The sequence below is a fragment of the Brassica napus genome, chromosome C6 (genome assembly GCF_020379485.1).
Source record: "Brassica napus cultivar Da-Ae chromosome C6, Da-Ae, whole genome shotgun sequence".
NCBI lineage: Eukaryota > Viridiplantae > Streptophyta > Magnoliopsida > Brassicales > Brassicaceae > Brassica > Brassica napus.
In genome coordinates this window covers 32,686,816-32,712,581 of record NC_063449.1, presented here as the reverse complement: position 1 = coordinate 32,712,581, position 25,766 = coordinate 32,686,816, and the positions used below count along the sequence as shown (strand labels likewise).

General features: G+C 38.9%; 3 protein-coding genes across 3 annotated transcripts; all 3 read right to left on the bottom strand.

Moving 5' to 3' along the window:
- Positions 1–8,278: 8,278 nt before the first annotated feature.
- On the bottom strand, positions 8,279–9,604 carry LOC106407215. Its single transcript, XM_013848039.2, has 2 exons — positions 8,948–9,604; positions 8,279–8,785 (listed from the first exon to the last, which is right to left on the bottom strand). Exons 1-2 carry the CDS (start codon positions 9,602–9,604, stop codon positions 8,279–8,281), a joined length of 1,164 nt encoding a protein of 387 aa, XP_013703493.2.
- Positions 9,605–13,587: 3,983 nt separating this feature from the next.
- On the bottom strand, positions 13,588–14,710 carry LOC111206992 (protein IDA-LIKE 5-like). Its single transcript, XM_022704517.2, has one exon. It carries the CDS (start codon positions 14,379–14,381, stop codon positions 14,073–14,075), a length of 309 nt encoding a protein of 102 aa, XP_022560238.1. The 5' UTR covers positions 14,382–14,710; the 3' UTR covers positions 13,588–14,072.
- Positions 14,711–21,967: 7,257 nt separating this feature from the next.
- On the bottom strand, positions 21,968–25,355 carry LOC106416963 (protein IDA-LIKE 5). Its single transcript, XM_048760901.1, has one exon. The coding sequence runs from the start codon at positions 22,644–22,646 to the stop codon at positions 22,350–22,352; it is 297 nt and encodes a 98-aa protein (XP_048616858.1). The 5' UTR covers positions 22,647–25,355; the 3' UTR covers positions 21,968–22,349.
- Positions 25,356–25,766: the final 411 nt, after the last annotated feature.

Genomic DNA, 25,766 nt, shown 5'->3' with positions numbered 1-25,766 from the left:
ACGTGAGATCTTTACGGGATAACTCTATGCCTTTTCAATATTAATCTTTTGCATCAAGTTCTATACTAGGATGGCTAATCCTATCATGCCATATAGTGTAAAATTTTGTGGTGTTTCTTAATATGGTCACCACATCTCTTGCATCTTATCATACTGATCATTAGCATAGTATAAATCAGTAGAGATCATCGGTATAGTCTCGACCACTTTCTTTCAAAGGTCTTAGGCGTTTTTATTCTTAAAGATCTGAAGGAACTTTGTTACCTTTCTTGCCCATTGTTTCTTATTTGGAAACCATTCATTATAACTTCAATGGACCACATTTCTTTGGGTGTATATAATGCCTTATAGGCAAATGCCTTAGCCATAGTTTCCTACTAGGCTTTCTATACCATTCATGATTTCTTACTTGGTTTTATGCCCTTTTGGCAACTCTTTAAAACATTCATATGTTTAAGTAAGATCAGGCAAGATTTAATAAACTTAAAACCAATTCCATATAAATCGTGAATGATCCTTAGGTTAAAGTAAACACGAATGCAATCATAATGCAATAAGACTAGTCGTATCGAAATTTGGTCCTTTTGAAAATCAGATCAGTATAAGTGGCGAAGCCTTTTATTCTATACTGTTGTTACAGTATGACTTTCGACACATGGAATGTGGAATAAGACTTCTCTAGTAACTCTTCCTTGGTTACTACTTCACCACAAAGTCTCAGCATCGAGACTGTCTTAAACAAGACTGAGTTGTACTCATCCATGACTTTGTAATCCAAGAATCTTAGATTCTTCTAGTCATTTCTAGCCTTTGGAATCAACACCATTTTCTGGTGGTAATTTCTATGTTGTAAAGCATCCCCAAAGTCTAGTGGATTTTCATAGTGATGTACTGATTTTTAGACCTTCAATGAGATGATGGAATACTGTACCAATTCATTCTCATTGTTGTCCTTGGTGATTGTATCACCAAGTCCCTTTTCGATATCTGAGTCACATTGTCATTTTAAGATTTAGGTTCACAATGTGGTCATGTAGCCGCATGATATTTAACAAGCTCGGCCACAAACAAGTCTTACGCATCTATGAAAACAATCGATCATGGTGTGAGTCAGGTCACACGGCCATGTCTTGTGATACAACGATCTTAAAGATCGGTTCATGAGATATACAAACAAGGTCGCATGATCATTCAGATATGATGTCTCTTTAGACCATACGGTCATACATTGTGATGCCTTAAGCTTCACGGTATTTATGTGATACAACAATCCTAAGGATTGGATCATTATGCAATCCGGTTTCTATAACCATCCGGATGCTTGGCCACATGGCTACATAGATATGCACTAAGCCAAAAGGCTTCAAGGGTACAAGTCCCCGTGTGTGTGCAATGCATTAGACTTTACGGTCGTCCAATATGATTCATGACAAAACACAATGCCACACAATACATATCAAGTTTACCAATTTCAAGGTTGGTAATGTTTCAACTAGATTTTAGAATCAATCAATCTAGCAACCTAACTCTCATTCAAAAACCATTTTTAAACTTTCAATCTTTTAAAACTTTTATTAGATTTAAGATTTCAAAATCTTTAGGAAATCAAAACGAGATTTAGGATCTTAAAACTTTCAAGTAGCCGATTAAGGGTTTCAAGGCCTTAAGGATTTCGAATTTAGAGATTTAGATCTATCAATCAATCTATCAAACAATCCTAATATCTCAGATCATCAATCAATAAATTAATTTAGAAACCTCAATGATCAATAGATCAGATGAAGTCAAAACCGATTTTAGGGTTTTAGGGTTTCTAGGATTACGATTTCAAATTTAGGGTTTCTTTAATTCAAATCAGAAACAATCAAACAATCAAACATGTTCTAGGGAATCGATTTTAATCTAGTGATTTATGAGATGATCAATTCTAGGTTATATCAATTTAGGGTTTCATCAAGAACAAAAGGAGTCCATAATCATGGATTAGGATTTTAGGGTTTGTTCTTTCTAGGTTCTCAGATCACGGTATACCTCTGTTTGAAGGGTTGAACCGGACCACCAAGAGAACTGATGAACCTCTATCCTTCACGCGGACGGACGCTGGCTCCTGTCGGATCGCGAGCTGTTTCAGACGGTTTGGCGTCTGGTCACTCATGTGTGCTCTCATTGTTGCACCAATTCCTCTCAGCTCATGAAACAAAACAAAGGGGTATTAGATTACATGAACACCATATTCTAAACAAGTTATCATCAAATAACTGAGGTATGATAAACTTATCTTTCAACATGATTTGAAATTGGCTAGAAAATCTTGTTGGTTCGGATTAGGGTTCCAAAGAACTAAGTCGGTGCGGTCTGTTGTTTCTGCGAGTGTGGGCGCGTCTGAGATCGGATTGACAAACGGTTTTCGCAGATAGATTCGTCTCGTCCAGAGCTTCAATTTGATATGTGGCTCGTCTTCTGGTTCCCCGGGGTTGGAGAGATAGATCGATTTGAAGTTCCACCTGATTTAGGGTTTATGTGTGACGGATTTTAGGTTAGGGTTTTGTCTCAGGGTCTAGAGACTATCGTGCTGATAACGTGTTGTGAACGAAGGGTTTTTAGACTGAATATTTTCGTGTGTGTCTGTATATTATTACTCATCAAAGTGTTCCCTTATATAGGGGTTACAAGGAATAGGAAAAAGAAAATTATCCAAAACCTAATACAACATGAAATAGGAAAAGATTTAAAACATAGAAAAGGAAAACATCATATATCTAATGTCGGCCAAAGGATAGGCCGACTCTCTCTCCTCAGCCGCCGACTCTCTCTCCTCTTGGACACGGCTGTGGTTGGACCTGGTCGTGACCTGATGGGCCATCTCTTCTTGTCTTGGTTAATGGCAATCCACAATTTTCATAACAATGTTGAGATAATCTTGACTTTTGTGATCAACAGACTAACATAAGTCAAAAATAGCAATTACTCACTTTTTTTTTAAGAAGTATGGTTTTAAAGTTTTATTTTTGTTTAAAAAGTGTTGTTTTGTGTTTTCAATGTAGACTTTAAATAAATGTTCATTTGTAAACATCATTGTATTAGTGTATTAATTAGAGAATTTTTTTTTAGTGTGAACAGAAAATAAAATAGAGTTTTAAGTGATTTTTAATGTGCTGTGAAAAACCTTCAAAGAATAATATCCATCAATTTTCAATACTACATGAGCTTTACAATATTTTTCATTCTAATTCTTTGTATTCTTTTTGTTGCACAATTTCATAGTAGATATTACATTGTTTTTGGGTCACTCTTTATATTTATTTGTCTGTATTTGATGAACACTGATTGACGAATATGTTGACCGATGCCCATTTCAACTTGTCATTGTCTTACAGCAATACTTCAAAATTCACTAAAAATGAAGGGTATTGTCTAAATATTAGACAGGGTGCTCATAAAAGCAAAACACCGAAGCTGAGGAGACCTCAGAACAGCTACCACGGATTCACAAGCTTAGGACGGTATCAGGCTTTACAACGGTAAGATGGAAATCTCTGTGTTTTTCCAAAAGCTCACGAACAGTGGAGAACTTGGCGTCTTCTTCTAAGTTTTTGCCTTTAGAGATCACCAGGACATAGACTGGTTCATCGCTACGTGTCCCTGCTATTATCATCATGCGAATCCTCGAACCTCTATCCCCTGGCATGGTATATCAACAGAGATGTACAATATTCGTTAGCCAGTTCATCAGAGAAATGATTCTTATCACTATAGAAAGCCCTAGTCGACACGCTCCCATGATAACCATTCTCGCTTAAAAGGAATCTAACTTTATGTTCGACCTCATTCGGTTTAGGGATTGAGATATGATCAGTGTCCAATATGACGAGTACGGAATGCACTGCAAAAAGGTAGGAAAAAAAAACCAAATTTACGAAAAAAATTCAGACAGTGAAAAATATATACAACGAATAAAATTTTTAATTACCACATGATCGGTCAGATGCGATCTAGTCTGTATCTAAACAACCTTTACATACGAATTCTGATGTGACAGATCGATCAGATGAAATCTAATTCAAAACTACAAACAGTTTTGAGTGAGGGATATTATCTTACCAAACTTTCTACTGCCGATATCTTGGAAAAGACTGCGCGAGTTTCCGGCAGAGCTCATCGAGAAAATTTTGAGACGCTTACGATTGGAACCTATTTGTTGAAACGATCGCCTTTGTGAATTTGGGGTAAGATCTGTTCTCAAACCTCCCGCTCTCCGTCTTTCTACTTATATATAGAAGGCGTTTCTGGGCTGATTCACAAAGATCCATCTGTGGAAAGGGCCTGTTTTTTTTATAACGCTGATTTATGAGAAAAATTAGATAGTTGATCGACAACCGACAATACTACATGCCTTATGAAGATCTACGCCTAACTGCATCATCTGAACCGTCATATGAAGATCCATTCCTGACCAGATTTACTTGCACCATATTGAAGATTCCTTGTTAACTTAATAAATCGCTATCTATGGAAGTTGAAACCTGGATTTTCGGTAATCTGCAAGAAATTGCATAGTCTGGAGTTCGAACCCTAGACCTGGATATAGAAGCTTTTAAACCTTAACCAGTGGGGTATGGTGCTTCCTCAAAAAATGGCTTATTTTGAACTAACAATTTTGGTTGTGCCAAATATAATTTACACAAACTATACAGTGTCAAATATGACATAAATTTAATTATAATTCAAATTTTCTATCCAAACTTACGTTAATAACTGAAAAAACTACCTTGACTAACGAATCATTAATCAACAGTTAGAATGAGCAAAACGACGTTGTTTCATGTTTGAGATAAAATTAAAATGATTGAAGGTGGAAGGCGGTCGAGGAGAAGCAACACTTCATTTGACATCAGTATTTTAAGGAGGCTTAGCGGCAACAAAAAAAGACTTCAAGAAGCGATTTCAGAGGTTTCGCTTTGGTGGAGCAATTCGGCGGCCTAGCAAAGCCGCTCCCCCCCCCCCCCCCCCCCCGCATGTACGACGCATGTCGTTTGATGTGTCTTCGATGAGAGACGCGTAGAACGATGAATCTTCCATATTGCTTTATGTTCTGTTGGTTTTTTTTATTGTAAAACTGATACCAATTGTATTGTGGACTGCTCGGCTAATCAATGAAACCATAGTCGACAAAAAGTACTATTGGATACGAAACCATCTTTGAATACTTTCAAGAAGAGTATTCAAAAGATGTGGATGTGCTAAATATTAGCTTAGCTTATGAACACTCAAGATTATATAAGAACTCTCTTCTTATTAACTTAGGAAAACCACTCAAAACCTAAGCTCTCACAAATAATCTCTAATCTCACAAGTTCATGGCACAACTCACCATCTTCTTATATAGAGATATATTTATCATAAATATATTAGTAAAACCTATTTTATCCTAAACATAATTCGAATAGGATTATGATAACTTATTCTCTAAGTTATCTTCAAACTTCAAGTTTATCTCCAACAATCACCCCCTTAAACTTGAAGTCTACTTTCTTCACTTCTTCAACTCCGATAAGGTCTCGCATTTCTTTGAACTTAATCCTTCCAAGTGCCTTGGTTAGTATGTCCGCTTTCTGCTTGTTGCCAGGCATGTGAAGGACCTCTATCTGCTCGTTCTCGACGCATTCCCTTATGAAGTGATAGCGCTTGTGTATGTGTTTGCTGCGTCCGTGGAAAACAAGATTCTTTGTCAATGCTATCGCTGATTTGTTGTCAATGTAGATGGTGGTTCTCTTGTACGTCTCCTTGCTGACCTCTTCTAGTAACTCCTGCAACCAAATCGCCTGTTTGGCAGCTTCGGTGGCGGCCATGAATTCAGCCTCGCAGGATGAGTGAGCTACGGTCTCTTGCTTCGTTGAGTACCACGAAATTGGACAGTCATCGAGATAGAAAATGTGACCTGTGGTACTTCTTCCATCATCCTCGTCGATATTGTGTCCACTGTCCACATAACCTTCTAGTTCTCTCCTACCCGCTTTCTTGTACGAAAGACCATAAGAAATTGATCCCTTTAGATACCTAAGTACCTGCTTGAGGGCTCCAGAGATACTTTTGGTTCATGCATGTATCTGCTCAATACACCCGCAGCATAAGACAAGTCTGGCCGTGTATGAATCAGATATCGTAAGCACCCTATTTGCCTTCTGTACTCCTTGTCGTCTACTGATTGCTCGTCTTTGGCCATAGAGAGCTTCAGTCCCGAGTCCATTGGAGCTTGTACAGCGTTGCACTCACTCATACCTGACTCCTCCAATATCTTCTTTGCATATCTTTCTTGCACAATCTTAATCCCTCCATCGTATTGAATGACCTCAATACCTAGGTAATAGGTTAACAGCCCGAGATCACTCATCTCAAAACATGCTGACATTCCCGCTTTGAACTCCTCTATCATGTCAATACTTGATCATGTGACCAAGAGATCATCTACGTAGACAGCAACGAGTAGGAGATGTTTTTTCTCCTGCTTTCGATACAATGATGGTTCTTTCGAACATTTGATAAACTTCATCTCACCAAGCACCTTGTTTAACTTCTCATTCCAAGCTCTTGGAGCCTGCTTCAAACCGTAAAGCGCCTTGTGTAACTTGTAGACCTTGTGTTCACTGCCTTCAACTACAAACCCTTCTGGTTGCGTGACATAAACGTCTTCTTTTAAGTCTCCATTGAGGAAAGCAGTTTTAACATCTAAGTGATGTATCTGCCATCCGTGAGATGCAGCCAGAGCAATGAGGAAGCGAACGGTTTCAATTCGAGCTACTGGAGCAAATACTTCTTCGAAATCAATCCCATGCCTTTGGATATATCCATTTGCAACAAGCCTGGATTTATATTTGTTTATACTCCCATCCGAGTTCCGTTTTATCTTGAATATCCACTTGAGTCCAATGGCCTTAGCTCCAGGTGGTAACTCGACTAAATCCCATGTCTTGTTCCGGACGATCGATGATATCTCTTCCTCACATGCATCTCTCCACACTTTCTCTTCTACGACTGTTCTAAAATCCCATGGCTCCTCGTTTATCAACAGCAACAGACGTTCTCCTTCCTCCTCTGCTAGACAAACGTAATCGTCAAGGTACCCTGGTTTCTTACTTACTCTTGTAGATCTTCTCAACTCACTTGTCTCAGTTACATCATCGTTACTGTTATCGGGTAGGTTGTGCTCTATTTCGACTGTCTCATCATTGCCTTCCTCTGTTTCTTCTTTATCTTCATCTTTTCTTACTCCTCTGTTTCCATATTGGCCAAACGAGATCACTAACGTTCCTGGTTTGTCTTCTTCAGAGCTTGATGATGTCCATTCCCACGTCTTCATCTCATCAAAGCACACATCGCGGCTTACTACTACTCGTTTACGAGATGGATCATATAATCTGTAAGCTTTAGAGCCCGGCTCTGTGCCTAGATGAACCAAAGTCCTTGATCTGTCATCGAGTTTCTTTGGGAACGGAGTGTCGACCTTCGCATAGCCTATGCATCCAAAGATTCACAAGTGCTCAATATTAGGTTTTCTCCCCTTTAGAGCCTCGTACGGCGTCTGATCAGTCAGAGACTTCGTACCAACTCGGTTGATGAGGTACGTAGCATGACGCACAGCCTTGCCCCACAGATGATTCGGCAATGACATATGCTTCAGCAGGCTTCTTGTCATCTCCATGAGAGTTCTGTTTCTTCTCTCGACGACCCCGTTTTGCTGCGGAGAGTACGGAGCAGTTAATTGTCGCATTATTCCTGATTCCTCACAGAAACCATTGAACGCTGTAGATGTGAACTCACCACCCCTATCAGTTCTGAAACACTTAATCTTAGCTTTAGTCTCAAGCTCCACACTCGCTTTGAATTTTCGAAATTTCTCAAACGCTTCTCCTTTTTCTTTTAAGAGAATTAACCACATGTATCTGGAATGATTATCTATAATCGCAAAGATGTATTTGCTTCTTGATGCTGTTGACGGGGAGATTGGTCCACAAAGGTCGCCGTGCATAAGTTCCAAGATTCCTTGAGCTCGATATGAAGTTGTCTGCGGAAACGGGTGTCTTGCCTGCTTGCCAAGTAAGCATGATTTACATGTTTCCTTTTCAACGGTTAACTTAGGTAATCCGACGACAAGGTCCTTTCTAACCATAGTTTTCAATGATTCAGCTCCGATGTGACCAAGTCGTGCGTGCCAAGTTGTAGTATCATCTTGTCCAATGGCTTGGAGGCACTCACTCTCGACGATTTCCATCATAACTTTCTACAGACGATTCTGTGATCGTTTTGCCTTAGTGATCAAGTTACCATCCTTGTCATGCAGAGTAAGATATTCCTCTTTCATATGGACATCGCAGCCTGACTCAGTAGCCTTTCCTAGGCTGATAATGTTACTTTTAAGCTCAGGAATGAAGTATACATCTGCCAAAGTCTTTCGATCACCGTTCTTGGTACAAAATAGAATTGATCCCTTTCCTTTGATGTCAATCCTTGAGTCATCGCCGAACCTAACTTTTCCTGTAATGGTTTCGTCGAGAGCTTTGAAGTAATGTCGATTACCCGTCATATGATTACTCGCGCCATTGTCCAAGTACCATATGTTATCTCTACTCGTATATGTTTCAAACTCTTTTGGCTTCACGTTTCTTTCGTTCAGATATACCACTTCGTGCATCATCAATGCATCCGCTTCATGTGTGTCGTCTTCTTTAGTCTCATATGCCTCTTGCAGCTTAAGCAATCTGTCAGGGCAGCTAGATGCAAAGTGGCCCTTTTTATCGCATCGAAAATATGTGATCTTCGAGATATCAAAATCTCTATACGTTCTGCCACGGCCTCATCCTCCTCTGTTATAATAACGTCCTCCTCGACCTCTGTTTCTATAATCTCCTTGATAATCTTGATATTCTCTCGCAGGTTGTGATTGTGATGCCTCATTCGATGTATACATCAGTTTGTTTTGACTATCTGGAGCATCTTCTTCTTCTTCTGCACACACTCGCTCCTCGTACGCTTTCAGACGACCAATAATATCCTTGAAACTCGTTGTTTTGAGGTCCAAGACTTGTTCAAGTGAAGCAACTATGTGGATATACCTCTTTCGTGGGAGGGAAGAAAGAAATTTCTTTACCAATTTTGTTTCTTCGATAATTTCTCCTAACGCGCTGGATTTTGATGCAATCTCTGATAGCTTCCCAACCAAGTTATCAATAGTGTCATTGTCTTTCATCTTTAAATGATCAAATTCGGCCACTAGGGTTTGAAGTCTAGCTTCTTTGACTCTATCCGCTCCCATATGTCTCGCTTTGATTGCCTCCCACACCTTCTTAGCATTGTCTATGTCTCCAACTTGTAACACCAGAGCTTCAGGTATCGACTGAAAAATCAATGCAATCGCCATGTCATTCTTCTCGATTTCCTCTGTTTCTTGCTCGATCACGTCCCATGCTTTGTGTACTTTCAACAGGGTTTTCATCCGGATAGCCCACACCGTGTAGTTAGTAGCGCTCAGCATTGGACAGTTGATCGAAGAGGTTCCTCCTTCTCGTGCTTTCACCGTCGAACCAGAAACTGTCGTGATATCTCCCATTGTCGTAATAGCTCTGATACCAAATATTAGCTTAGCTTATGAACACTCAAGATTATATATGAACACTCTTCTTATTAACTTAGGAAAATCACTCAAAACCTAAGCTTTCACAAATAATCTCTAATCTCACAAGTTCATGGCACAACTCACCATCTTCTTATATAGAGATATATTTATCCTAAACATATTAGTAAAACCTATTTTATCCTAAACATAACTCGAATAGGATTATGATAACTTATTCTCTAAGTTATCTTCAAACTTCAAGTTTATCTCCAACACTAAAATCTCTTCTTCAACCTACCAAAATAAAAATAAAACTAACTATAGTAAAGAGAACTATTATTCTGTAAAATTCACTACTATTTAAGATTTTTGGTTTTGAGTAATTCTATAATTCTATTAAAGTTTATGTTATTGGAAATTGGATTCTAAACAAGTTAAATCACAAAACAAGAATTTCAAATATGTGTTTATACCTCATATTCTTAAGATCACTGTACTAAACATTTTTATACATTTAATGAATCTACAAAATTTCTCTCCAAGTCTTTACAAATTTATCAAATCTCTAAACCTTACAAATCCACCAATTATATCTTATATATTAAAACAGAAGTCACAAACTTGATTCATGTGTGATTTTTTTAAAAAATAGACCCTCACAAAAATCATTTATCATTCATTTATTACTAATAATATGGCTTAATAATATATCATTCCTAATATAACATCAACTCCTAAAAACTCGGATTGGTTAACAAACTCACCTTGATTCATGTGTGATATTTTTATTTGGATCATCATTTAATTTTTTATTAAATGTATTTTCTTAATGCTAATATATAATCTTTTAACTACTTAAATCATAATATAATTTGATATCTTTTAATTTAAAATATAAATATATATATTTAATTTTTTTAACAAATGTGTTGAAAAACATTATAACAATATCTTAATTATCAAAAATTGTATATAAATATTTTCACTAATTTTGTAATTAGTAATGAAATTAATGTTATCATACATTAATATATATATATATATATACTCAGTTATCTTTTATAAAATGAAAAAAATTATATCAAATTTTACTATCTATCATTTTAAAATAAAACATTGTATTTAACTAAATATGATAAAATTATTTTAATAAATTAATATATTTTATTTTCACAAACATTAAAAATTTATGCTAGAAATATAATATGTTGGTAGAACGGGTTAACATTAGTAAATTAGATAATTCATGTATAAAATTAACTTATCTTAAACTTTTATATATATATATATAGTTATTATCTTAAATGAATAAACATAAAAAAATATTGATAAAGGAAATCTAGCGCTTTGAATTACAGATCAGGATCATAATAATTGAATAAAAAATAATTTTAATATATATATAATAAAAAATACCAAATATATGTGATGATTTGAAATAATAAATTAACTTACAGCATGAAAACTATCAGATTGTTTTATTTAAAATAATTATATATAAACATTTAAATATACAAGTAGCTTAAAAAATATATTCTAATTATGTAAAATATATATAAACATGAAAATTAATATCCGCACGGTTGTGCGGGTCCAACTCTAGTATAAATTAAAGTCCTAAACTCCCCCCTAAAAATACTATGTAAAATGTGCTTTGAAAACGGCATGCAATCTAACTTTTCTATCATAATGTAAATTATTCTGTCGATATATTTTTTTTGAGAAAGAGTTAAAAAAAAGAAAAAGAAAAGTAAATTGGACAAAGAGTAGGGGGCATCGAACCGTGGCTACAAAATTCTTACAATATAGAATTGTTACCAGAATTCGTAGATCATACAAATTCATTATGTTCATTGATGTGTCTCAACTGAGATTAGATGAGAGAGAGATTTTATTGGTTTAAGAGGTGATCGCATATGGAATTTGTGAACTCCGTTGTGGTTGAGGTACCTCCTAGGTCTACAGTTCGATGCTTGCCCTCTGCTACTGTGTCGACAACAGTTTTGTGGATTTGCTCCGCCTTTTCATTGAGTTTCGGGTGACGCAACATCTGACAATGGTATTCTTGACCTTTATTTTAGGGATAACATTTCCTGTAAGATCATGCATCGAATCATGGACAACTTCAGCTAGAGCAGCACCATCCTCTCCAATACTACAACTGCATCAAGAATATAAAGAGGTTTGAAGGAATTCTTTGTATGCTTTTTGTTTCACCATTTTGGTAGATATCATTGTTTTGGGTCACTCTTTATATTTATTTATCTGTATTTGATGAACTCTGATTGACTAGTATGTGGACCGATGTCCATTTCAACTTGTCATTGTCTTAAAGCAATACTTCAAAATTCACTTATGCATACCTACAAACATTTCGTAATAACTCTTGACCTTAATTTTTATTCATATGTATATATAATACAGGTTTCCTCGACGTATTTTTCTTTGACTTATATGCTATCAAACAACCTAAACGACCTTTTCAAGTAATCTCAATTGGTTACAACTTTACAATATGTTTATGCTTGGTTTTGTTTTATAATTAAGAATCCATGCTCGTTAGATTTTATCTTTTATAGAGCTTTACTTTACATGTCACCATTTCTTCAAATGCAATTCGTTCTTAACTTGCAAAAATGGACACACACAATAGAAACCTCAGTATATTAATTACATTGGTCAAAACTCGCACTCAAATTCAGTCGAGTTGCTACCGGCAAGGAGACTTTTTTTTTTTTTTTTTTTTTTTTTTTTTATAACTCTGGTATCTGGGCAGCCACATTCCCAACTATCCCCCCGCTGTGGCCGGGGCTCGAAGTCGTGATGGCGGGCACCTCAGCCGAGGTTCCTTTACCACCAGACCACGAGGCCCGGTTCCGGCAAGGAGACTTGGTTGGGGTTTGGCCATCCCAGTGTCGTGATGGCTATTTGATTGTCTTGACATGTTAATCCCCATCTTATTTTGCAGGAACTGAAGATCCCGATTCTATTTGATGCTTCATCTCAACCCGTCTTCAGTTTGGTGGATGTGTGACATTTTCCCTAAGGTTTGTTATCATTCTCCCTCCTTACTCTTTGCCGTTAAGTGCTTCAACGACAATTAAAATTACAAGCTCCAAGGAATCCATCGGTAGTCATCTACTCCTGAGATGACATGTGAAATCCCAACATCGAGGCAACAAGGAGAAATTTGTCTTTCCGTGGTATTCGTCGAAGGTTGAGAACGACCACCGATTTTTAAGGATTTCAAAAATTGGACTAGTGGAACGTGTCGGTTTGGTGGATGGATGAAGCTAGAATGTAATAGATTGATTTGGAAAATTTTCAAATTGGATTTTAATCAAATCTGAATTTTCGATTAATCAGGTTGAATAAATAAAATTTTATTATACAAAAGACACTTGCACTCGAATAATTGGCTAAAAATAAAATAACTGATTTATGGTTGGTCGTTGATGCTAATAAATGTGTTACTTCCTCGCGATACAAAATTTCAAAGCCATTGTTGGATAATCAAATCACAACTAGTACAAAACAAGCATACGTCAGCTCAAAGTTTATGATGATGGTACATACAGTCACTATATGCAACTATATATTTCTCCTAAGTTTCAAAAAAAGAAAACTATATATTTCTCCTTTTGACGGAAATACTAAGTTCCGTTAGGATATGCGGAGAACGTATATACCGTAGCATCATTAATGGTGACTTCATTCAATTTATTTTCTTCATTACATTTGTGACTTCATTTATGAGAAAAACTAGTGTCTGGAGAGTTTCCGTCCCATGTAACACGTCTGTACATAACCCCGAAGAAAAATTGTTGTTGGCCATTATGACATATTTATTTCGTCTAGATCTATATAAAAACATTAACAGTAGTTGAACATATTTAGTTTTTTTTTTTTTTTTTTTGGGAGGGGAGGAAAGGAGGGGGATAGGGGGGGGGGGGGGGGGGGGGGGGGGGGGGGGGTGGTATACATCTTTTGTTTTCTTTGATATCCTGATACATGTTTGTTGGTGATTAATGATAACCGAAAAAAACATTATACCGCTAATCAAGCATTAAAAGCTTTGACTTTAAAATAAAATAAAATAGAAATAAAAAGTAGAACATATGTATGTGTTAATTTATTGCTAGATAGAACGAAAGAAGGTAAGAAGGTACATTAGTATGAGGCATTACAATGATTCAGTCATGAGTTGCATATATGATACATGATTCTCCAAACTATAACACAAGTAGGGTTCAAATAAGTAGGCGTGCATCGAAAAATAGCCCGACCTGATTTTGTTTATTCTCGATGGAATACAATAATTTCTTCCTAGAAAACTTTCTTTAAAACCAAAGTAAAAGAAAAAAGAAACACAAAGGGGAGAAAGACGATAGACATAACTAGATTTATATGTTATAAAAATAAGTGTGCATATAATATGTGTAAGTATCTTGGCGACCGAAGGTCATGGATATCGTTGGAAATTGGTACTCTGTAAACCATAGACATTGTGTTTCTTGGAAGGAGCAGAAGGTGGAATTGGCATTGTCTTGGGTAAAAGCCCTGAGAAAGTTTCTGGAGGATAATCATCATCAATGAAGCCATGGTTATGATTATGATGAAGTGGATTTGGTCTTCTCACCTTGAAAAATCTTTGTGGTCTTGATGATGATGCTGTGTGTCTTCTTAACCTCTCGGCTTCACAAATCCTCCATGAGAACACCATCATAATCATCACCATAATCATCATTGCTTCTATGCGTTTATTGCCCATTATTGTAAAAGCTGCTTTCAGAAAACAAGTGAGAATGAAGATGAAGAAATAGAGAAACTTAGTGTTTTGTATTTTAAGGTGAGAGTATTCAATATAAAGGGGATACTGGTTGATACTATAAGAAAAAATATTCTTACTAACTATTATATAATACTATTTGTTGATAAAGTTGGTATACGGGGAGTTGATTATGACATGTTTTACATAGATTAAAAGTTATTCAATTATACTGGTATGAAAGTTTCGGTTTTCTACAACACCATGTATCATCGATGGCTTATCTGTGAACTAGCCATGTTTTGAATACAAATTAGGTGAATGTCATTGATTTTGACATAATATAATTTCTGACATTTATGCCTTAAAATATCCGGTTATGTCATTTTTCTTTGTAGGTATCAGGTAATTGTGTTGGAGTGGATAACGTGGCCAATAGAATATAAGATCAAAAGCACTTCAAAACTATTTCAAATAAAAGAAAGAGGAACCATCCACGTATACTTTTGTTGACCACATACATATGCATGAGTGTTTTATTCCATATCAACGAAGTAGTATAGGATTATAACTCCACCTACAACTCATTAATACTAAATCCCAATCGTACCACGACCCTTAAATACTAAGTCCTAAATTATAATCAATAAACCATAAATCCAAATATAAACCATAAACTCAAATATAAATCAAAAATCCATATAGAATGGAACAAAGAAAATAACATAGCACATGTTAGTGAATTTTGAATGTCTATGATTGCAAAGAAAAAGTTAATGTTGACACTAACCATACTCCCTCACCTTATAAATATTAAACTCTAAACTCTAATCATTAAACTCTAAACTCTTACCTAAATATAAACCCTAAATCCAAATATAAACCCTAAACCCAAATATAAACTCTATACTCAAATAGAATGGAACAAAATACATAGTATAGTACATATTGGTGAACAAAATACCACTTTCTTTATTAATCATCAAATGGAACGATACACGATAGGGGCACTATCAAACTTCAACCATACCTTCCAAATACTAAACCCTATATCTTAATCACTAAACCCTAAACCCCAGTATAAACCCTAAACCCAAATAGAATGGAACAAAATACATAGTATAATACATATTGGTGAACAAAATAACACTTTCTTTATTAATCATCAAATGGAATGATACATGATAAATAAGTATAGTAACATACTATTTCACATTACATAACATGAATAAAACATTCATAATACATATTGTTTTACATTTCTATTCCATACGCATAAATATAGTATAGAATACAATGTTACAAAAACTGTTCATCTTCTCCGATCAATTCAAGAACATTCACAGCAAGAAAGATATGTGTAACTGACGACATCCATGGGAATAATACATGTAACCGCTTCGTAAACCGAAGAGATTAAGGCGATCGAGGGAAGAGTTGACAAACTTCGCGGATGTGTTGTTTACGTTGTCGGCGACTCCATAGATTTCAGATGCGCAAAGCTTTCCGTCAGTAGCCAAGCGAGCCGTTGCAGATGGGCATCTCCTAGGCAAAGCTACTCCAGAAATGGTTTTGGTGGTTACTCCAAAAAAAACCTGCCATTCCTACAAACTTTTTTCAAATTGTTCCCTCTTTTAGCTTTACACAGCAGTCCCTGCTCACAACCTTCTCTCAAACCCCTGGGCAATAGCCCTGCCGGTGAGGCGGCACAAAACCCAGAGATCCGCCTACCAATGGAGGCTGCCACCTCCGCCTCTCCTCCTCTACCGCCTAAAGCGCTTCTGGTTCTGACTTCCGGTGACTACCGGAGCTGAACCCAACATCTCCCACTTCAGAACTTGTGCTAGAAAGTTTAAGGGTTTCCTTGCTTCTAGTTCTTAACAAGTCAGACGAGCCTCTCTTCGACCTTAAGATACCTTCAAGGTCTCGCTTACTTAAGCCTTCCACCCACTAAAGCTCAGAGTTTTTGCATACCACCGGGAGATACCTACACCATGACCACTAGAAGACTTTCTATGGCTGAAAAAGGAAAGGGACTAGTCTCGGAACTCTACCAAGCTCCACGAAAGGCGAGAGTCCAGGTTCAAGCCCCTGACAACGCTTACCTTATCCAGAAGCATTCCCTCACGATTGTGGGTAAAATCACCAACCCCTCTGTGCAGAAAGTTTGGTCGTTGATCCCTTTCTTCACTGAGAAGTGGAGTAACGGAAGCAGACCGCGAGGCTCCGACCTAGGCCAAGGAATGTTCCAATTTCAATTCGACAGTGAAGCAGATTTACTTGAGGTCTTAGACAAAAGACCTTACCAATACGCTAAATGGATGGTCATAGTCCAACGGTGGGAATCGACGACAGCACCGGACTTCCCTAGCCTCATACCGTTCTGGATTAAAGTCCAAGGCATTCCCCTCCACCTCTGGACGGAACCTACTATCCGTACCATAGGGGAAGATATTGGGATCTTTGAAGCAGCAGAGATCACTTCACTTACGGTCCGTATGCGGGTTCATGTCAATGGACGTCTACCGCTGATTACAAGTTCTATTCTTGAATACCCAAATGGTGATGAGGTCGAGGCAAAGCTGGTTTATGAAAAAATTGAAAAACATTGCTCTTGTTGCTTTCTACTCGACCATGATCTCAGAGATTGCCTCCGAACCAAAGCTGAAAAGAGGGAAGCCCAGACAGTCGCCCCAGACACATGAGAACGCTCCCAGTCTGCAAGCTCCCCTGGAAGACGATCAACAAATACAATGGCGGGGAGATATGGAGTAGATGATCGCAGATACGATCACACACATAACCGAGAACCCAGACAGGAGCTCCGGAACAACGAAAGCCTGAGATACCACCCCCGAAACAATAGGGAGGTCTATGGAAAGAACCACAACATCTTGGCATAGCCAGAATAGAAGATATCAACCCTATGCTCCTCCCCGCTTGGATTCATGTGGTACAGAAAGAAATAACTCACGAGGTGTGTCTTATCGCGAGATTTGTAGACCGGTGCAACTCCCTAGCACCCTCTTCCCCCCACCCCCACCACCTCAACCGGTCCGAGAAAGATTATCTTTCAGACCATCGGGGAGAGTAGAGCCAAACCACGAGGAGTCAAGCTCCTGCAGAAAGATCGCTTCCAACCAATCAAAGGGGACTTCCTTGGGAAACAAACAAATAGTGATCCCCACTGAAGCTGTTAATGTAGCACGGGAAGAACTCCGAGACGCCATGATCCAATACACCTCGTGTGCTGACCAATCAGAGAGCGCAGTACGCAGGGAGAGGCTACGACAGTTCGACCAAACGGGCAGACTAGAGGAATCAGTGGCGCAAATGGCACGGGTCGCAGTGGCTAGGCAGAACAATGAGAACCCGGAACAGAACCCTGAACTCATTCACACAAACAGCCCAGAAACGACCTCAGCAGTTCTCCGATTAGGATCACCAACCCCACCTGGAATCCCACCAGAACGAGACCTTGATACAAGCCCAAGAAGAACCCCAGCTCTCCTCCGACTGGGAAAACCAATCTCACCTCCTAAAGACATGCCCCCTCCAGCACTAGAGGTGTTTTGACGCAAACCAGGGAGACCACCAGGGTCAAGGAAGGTCTCCAATAGTCCCAAGACTCTAGCGGGAGCTAGCTCACGCAAGCAAAAGGTCCAACAGACAAAAGCGCCCACTTGCAGACGTAGAATCCCGACACAAACAGGCATTGAGGCTGGAGCTGGGCCCTCGCGTAGGAAAAAAGGGGATTCCCAAGAACACATCAAACAGAAGTCAAGCTCCAACAACTCGGAGAATCAGCTTCTCCGTAACATGATCCCAACAAGTTCAAAGAGGAAGAAGGCGGATTTTCGGAATCCGTCAACTCTCGTTCCTTAAAAATAGCGAGTTGGAACTGTCAAGGTTTGGGGAATCCCTTGACAGCCCAAAGATTGCGGGAGCTCAAGAAGAGCGTCAACCCGGATATCATTTTCCTCATGGAGACAAACAACCCCAATAGCTTTGTTCTGAAAAAATTTGAGCAATTAGGCTACGAATATCACGATCTAGTCCCTCCTTCTGGACATGGAGCAGGAGGCCTCGCCCTCTTCTGGAAGCAAGAAGTGAACCTTGAAGTGCTGGACGCAGACCCGAACCTGTTTGATACTTACATTGAACTTGAGGGCAAAACTTTTTTCGCGTCCTTTGTGTATGGTGATAATGATAGATTTATGCGACAACGCCTTTGGAATCACTTGATCAATCTCGCGGATCTACGAGACTCCCCATGGTTTATTACTGGAGATTTTAATGATCTTCTATGCGCAAATGAAAAAGAAGGCGGCCCAGAGAGGCTTGAAGGATCCTTCTCGGACATGAGAACCTTCTTTGCGGAGGGTGAGCTCTTTGATTTACACCACTCAGGGGACTCCCTCTCATGGCGAGGACAGCGAGGAGAGCACTTCGTACGCTGCAGGCTGGACAGAGCTGCAGCAAACTCTAGCTGGGCTGAGAAATACCCAACCGCAAGATGCATGTACCTCGCCTATGAAGGCTCTGATCACCGGCCTCTCATTTCAGTCCTTGAACCCGGAAAGAAGAAACGCCAGGGAATCTTCCGGTATGATCGACGACTTAGGGATAATGCTGAAGTGACAACTATGATACAAACCGCTTGGACCGGAGCTCCAAATCTCTCAGTAACGGAAAAGATCAAGCTTGTCCGAGGAGTTATCTCACGTTGGCACAAGGAGCACCATGAAAATAGTCGCCTCTTAATTGATCAGAAAAGACGGGAATTGGAAGAAGCCCAATCATGTCCCGCAAATGACACACAGCTCATCCACCAGATCAACAAGGATTTGAAGAAAGCATATAAGGCTGAGGAAGATTACTGGCAGCAAAGAAGCCGGTTGCTATGGCTACGGCTGGGAGACCGTAACTCCAGCTTCATCCATGCAGCTACAAAGAACCGCAAACGAGCTAACGCATTTACAGTGATAGAGGACAGTGAAGGAAATCCAGTGTTCCAAGAAGAGCAGATCTCCCACGTCATAGTGAAATATTTTGAAAATCTCTTCACCTCGCTAGCCAGTGACCAGAGTGATATTGCGAAAGTGGTGGAAAAAGCGCTGCAGCCGGTTATATCCGAGAACGAGAATGAGCGTTTGATTGCACTGCCGTCCCCGGAGGAGATAAAGATAGCGGCTTTCTCCATCCACGCGGACAAGGCACCAGGACCGGATGGATTCTCCGCCGGCTTCTTCCACACCCACTGGGAGACAGTTGGAGCAGACATCATAAAAGAGATTCAAGAGTTCTTTGTGACAAGTCTTCTACCACCGAATATCAACGAGACGTTCATCCGCCTAATTCCGAAGGTCAACAGTCCAAAGACAGTCGCGGAGTACAGGCCCATATCCCTATGCAACATTTATTACAAGATCATATCCAAGATCCTCACCAAAAGATTACAGCCGCTGCTCCCAAGCATCATATCTGAAAACAAATCCGTTTTTGTCCCCGGGAGAGCGATCTCAGATAATGTTCTGATTACCCATGAGGTCCTCTACTTCCTCCAGCATTCCAAGGTGGAGAAACGATGCTCCATGGCGGTTAAAATCGACATGAGCAAAGCTTACGATAGACTTGAGTGGGAGTTCATCCGTTTGGTCCTTGAGAGATTGGGATTCCACTCTCAATGGATAGCTTGGATCATGGAATGTGTTTCTTCTGTTACATATGCCTTCCTCATCAACGGCTCGCCTAGAGGACAGGTTAAACCGAGTCGAGGCATCCGACAAGGAGACCCTCTCTCACCCTACATCTTCATCCTTTGTAGTGAATTGCTCTCGGGACTATGTAACAGAGCTCAAGAAACGGGTCAGCTGGCCGGAATTCGGGTCGCTAGAGGCTGCCCTCAAGTGAACCATCTCCTATTTGCGGACGACACCATGTTTTTCGCCAAGGCAAACAAAGACAACTCTCTAGTCTTGAAGGAGATTCTCCAACAGTACGAGATGGCTTCGGGACAGTCAATCAACGCAAACAAGTCCTCCATTACCTTCTCTAGGAAAGCTCCACTTTCGCTCAAGACAATGGTAAAGGACTGTCTTCAGATTTTGAAAGAAGGTGGCATCGGCAAATATTTGGGGCTTCCCGAACACTTCGGCCGCAAGAAAAGAGACCTTTTCACTTCGATAGTGGACCGGATCAAAGTAAAGGCAAAGGGATGGTCTAACAAGTTCCTCTCCACTGCAGGCAAGATGATCATGACCAAGAGCGTCCTAACCCCTATCCCATCACACGCCATGACTTGCTTTAAACTGCCCCGCTCTCAATGTAAGCAAATCCAATCGGCGGTAACCAGGTTCTGGTGGGACGGTGGGAGCGGCAGTAGGAAAATGGCGTGGGTCTCATGGACTAAGATGACAAAATCCAAGAAGAAAGGAGGCTTGGGTTTTAGAGACTTCGAAAGCTTCAATGATGCCTTTCTAGCGAAACTGAGTTGGCGTTTCTATCATAACCCTTCAGGCCTATTGAGTAGAGTACTCACCGGGAAGTATTGCGGCGATACATCCTTCCTAGAAGCCACACACCGAACTGCAGAATCCCATGGTTGGAAAGGCTTACTAATAGGCAGAGACCTCATGATGAGTAATGCAGGTTGGGCGATTGGCAACGGGGAAGATATCAACATCTGGACTGATCCTTGGCTCAGTCTCTCTGCCCAAGCTCGCCCTATGGGCCCGGCGCCAGAGCAATATCTCGACTGGACAGTCAAGCACCTTATGCTGCCAAACAGTACAGAATGGAACAGAGCACTCATACAACATGTACTCCCACTCGAAGAGCAACGCATCCTTAGCTTAAAGCCAAGTACGACAGGAACTCCTGACAAGTTGATCTGGCTGGGAACTACGTCCGGAGTGTACACGACAAAGTCCGGTTATCATAAGGCGTTAGAGCTTAGTGAAGAAGACCCGCTCCCGACCATGAATGTGATAATAGATTGGGAAAAAGGAGTATGGAACCAACATACGTCCCCAAAGATTAAGCTCTTTCTGTGGAAGATCTTTCAAAATGCACTCCCTGTCGGCGACCTCCTTGCCTTGAGAAATATTGGCACCACCCCAAACTGCACAAGATGCAACTCAGCTGAATCTATCAACCACCTATTCCTTCATTGCGATTTCGCTTGCAAGGTGTGGAGGCTAGCCCCCTTTCTTTCATGTATTGATACTAGAGGGTTGCTAGATTTAGCTACAGGTTGGCAAACCCTTTGCAATCTTAAGTGTCTGCCCCCAACGGGTGTTGCTCTAGGGCCGCTGGCTCCTTGGATTCTGTGGTCTCTATGGCTGGCAAGAAACAACCGTATTTTCAACAACAAAGACTCCACACCGGAGGAAGTGATCACGAAGGCCATTGCAGCAGCTCAAGAATGGCTCCGGGAACAAGTCTCGGGCACTACGCTGAAGGCTTCCTTCCCCTAAACAGAGACCTACTGAACCAACCACCATCACTTTGCTTCACACAGATGCGGCATGGAGGACAGACATCAACTTGGCGGGACTAGGATGAACTATAAAAGAAGAAGGACAATCTAGCTCCTTTATGGCACACTGCCACTTTGTCAACTCCCCTCTGGTTGCTGAAGGACTGGCTCTACGAGAAGCTCTCATCTGCTGCATCGCCAAGGGCATCCGGCGTGTAAGCTGCAAATCTGATTCTCTCTAGCTCATACGAGCTATCCATGAAGAGGCTCCTAATTCTCAGATTTATGGAATTGTCTCCGACATTTCAAACCTTTCATTTGCTTTTGATTATGTCTCTTTTAGCTGGATTCAGCGATCAGACAACAAGGCTACTGACGCTTTAGCAAAGCAAGCCCTGTTGAATGAAATTTATGTATTTTCTCCTTTGAACTTTTAAGTTTATGAATGGAAGTAGCAGTGTTACAAAAAAAAAAATCTTGGCGACCGAAGGTCATGGATATCGTTGGAAATTGGTACTCTGTAAACCATAGACATTGTGTTTCTTGGAAGGAGAAGAAGGTGGAATTGGCATTGTCTTGGGTAAAAGCCCTGAGAAAGTTTCTGGAGGATAATCATCATCAATGAAGCCATGGTTATGATTATGATGAAGTGGATTTGGTCTTCTCACCTTGAAAAATCTTTGTGGTCTTGATGATGATGCTGTGTGTCTTCTTAACCTCTCGGCTTCACAAATCCTCCATGAGAACACCATCATAATCATCATTGCTTCTATGCGTTTATTGCCCATTATTGTAAAAGCTGCTTTCAGAAAACAAGTGAGAATGAAGATGAAGAAATAGAGAAACTTAGTGTTTTGTATTTTAAGGTGAGAGTATTCAATATAAAGGGGGATACTGGTTGATACTATAAGAAAAAATATTCTTACTAACTATTATATAATACTATTTGTTGATAAAGTTGGTATACGGGGAGTTGATTATGACATGTTTTACATAGATTAAAAGTTATTCAATTATACTGGTATGAAAGTTTCGGTTTTCTACAACACCATGTATCATCGATGACTTATCTGTGAACTAGCCATGTTTTGAATACAAATTAGGTGAATGTCATTGATTTTGACATAATATAATTTATGACATTTATGCCATAAAATGTCCGGTTATGTCATTTTTCTTTGTAGGTATCAGGTAATTGTGTTGGAGTGGATAACGTGGCCAATAGAATATAAGATCAAAAGCACTTTAAAACTATTTCAAATAAAAGAAAGAGGAACCATCCACGTATACTTTTGTTGACCACATACATATGCATGAGTGTTTTATTTCATATCAACGAAGTAGTATAGGATTATAACTCCACCTACAACTCATTAATACTAAATCCCAATTTTACCACAACCCTTTAATACTAAGTCCTAAATTCTAATCAATAAACCATAAATCAAAATATAAACCATAAACTCAAATATAAATCAAAAATCCATATAGAATGGAACAAAGAAAATAACATAGCACATATTAGTGAATTTATTGAATGTCTATGATTGCAAAGAAAAAGTTAATGTTGACACTAACCATACTCCCTCACCTTATAAATATTAAACTCTAAACTCTAATCATTAAACTCTAAACTTTAATCATTAAACTCTTACCTAAATATAAACCCTAAATTCAAATATAAACGCTAAACCCAAATATAAACCCTATACTCAAATAGAATGTAACAAAATACATAGTATAGTACATATTGGTGAACAAAATACCACTTTCTTTATTAATCATCAAATGGAACGATACACGATAGGGGCACTATCAAACTTCAACCATACCTTCCAAATACTAAACCCTAAATCTTAATCACTAAACCCTAAACCCAAGTATAAACCCTAAACCCAAATAGAATGGAACAAAATACATAGTATAGTACATATTGGTGAACAAAATAACACTTTCTTTATTAATCATCAAATGGAATGATACATGATTAATAAGTATAGTAACATACTATTTCACATTACATAACATGAATAAAACATTCATAATACATATTGTTTTACATTTCTATTCCATACGCATAAATATAGTATAGAATACAATGTTACAAAAACTGTTCATCTTCTCCGATCAATTCAAGAACATTCACAGCAAGAAAGATATGTGTAACTGACGACATCCATGGGAATAATACATGTAACCGCCTCGTAAACCGAAGAGATTAAGGCGATTGAGGGAAGAGTTGATGAACCTCGCGGATGTGCTGTTTACGTTGTCGGCGACTCCATAGATTTCAGATGCACAAAGCTTTCCGTCAGTAGCCAAGCGAACCGTTACAGATGGGCATCTCCTAGGCAAAGCTACTCCAAAAATGGTTTTGGTGGTTACTATGGATCAAAAATGGGGAAGAAACAACTCAGTATGTGTTTCTCCAAAGGTCACGATGTATGTGTGTTAGGTAAATATTATTACTTTAGTTTTTTTTTGTTTACAGGTTTTACCGGTTGTGTAAGAAGGCATAGTAGTATTATTATATAAAAGATGCATGGTGTATTGGTGTATTAGGTAAAATAGCTACTCTGCCAATTACCGTTTTTTTTTGTTGCTATAGGCTCCAATTTCCCTATCATCAACTCTCCAGAAAAATAATTTTCTTATTTATAGGAGAACAAAACAAGAAGACAAATTAACCATAATTTTCAAATAGTTGTATGAACCAATGCTTATTAGAATTCTTGTTATATATGCTTTGTAAGCATCCTTACGGAAAGTTTGATGTTCTATAGTATAAGTTATTATTAATTAATTAAATCTAACAAAGAATTAATGGTGAACTTTAAAAATATGAATTGACTGATTAAAGGTAGATTGTATGTTTCTAGAGGTGGGAGTGGGTAGGATGTTTTATATTTTTGAATGGGTCTCTAGGGGATTCATATAGTAGATGTTAATGAGCAAAATATTAGGGTTTTCTTTAACAAAAAAAAATTAAGACCTTTGTTCTACAATCTTTTCCAATATGTAATTAGCTGCTTGGTGATATATGTTCAGACGGAAACAGTTCCTTTTTAGGAGAAACTCGAACTCGTGAACAAGAACTCAACCTCTGCCAAAAGAGTCCTTGCGACCAATTGAGTCAGAACTACTATAAGTTGTGTAGACAAATTTCGAACTAACAAAAGAAACATCTAAACGTTATTAAATGTAGCATTATAAACTTCAGTTTAGCAATTATAAACTTCAGTTTAGCAATCAGTCATTGAACTATATATGGTTGATATCAACGATCACAAATCACACATAATTTTCTTATTGGTCAATATTCTATAGCGACTAATTTTCTTATCCTCGTATATACACCTCTCACTAAAAGAAAACAGCAAGGATACTGAGGGAAAAAATCATCGGAATTTCGTCGGAATAACGTTATTCTGACGACATACTGACGAAACAAGTCCTCGGAAATAATTCCTCGGAATGTTTTCTTTCCTCGGAAATCCCTCGGAATTTTCCGACGGAATTCCGAGGAAACAAATTTCCGAGAAAATTCCGAGGATCACTAGTTTGTCGGAAATCTCCTCGGAATATACCGAGGGAGAACTTCGTCGGGATATTTCCTCGGAAGATCATCGATCGATGCGTTTTTGGACATATATCCATCGATCGATCGGAATATACCGAGGGAAATCTTCCTCGGAATATTCCGAGGAACATGTCCCTCGGTATATTCCGAGGAACATGTCCCTCGGTATATTCCGAGGAACAGGTCCCTCGGTATATTCCGAGGAAAGGTGTCCCTCGGTATATTCCGAGGAAGATGTCCCTCGGTATATTCCGAACATTTTTTTATAAACAGATCGATCGATGGATTTATGTCCAAAAACGCATCGATCGATCGAGTAAAAAATATA

Bases quoted from the DNA above. Each gene is read 5' to 3' on its own strand.
- LOC106407215 (XM_013848039.2), bottom strand. From the start codon at position 9,604: ATGGGAGATATCACGACAGTTTCTGGTTCGACGGTGAAAGCACGAGAA. The intron at 8,786-8,947 runs GCATCACAATCA...TGCGATAAAAAG, and splicing joins TGATGTATACATCGAATGAG to GGCCACTTTGCATCTAGCTG.
- LOC111206992 (XM_022704517.2), bottom strand. From the start codon at position 14,381: ATGGGCAATAAACGCATAGAAGCAATGATGATTATGGTGATGATTATG.
- LOC106416963 (XM_048760901.1), bottom strand. From the start codon at position 22,646: ATGGGCAATAAACGCATAGAAGCAATGATGATTATGATGGTGTTCTCA.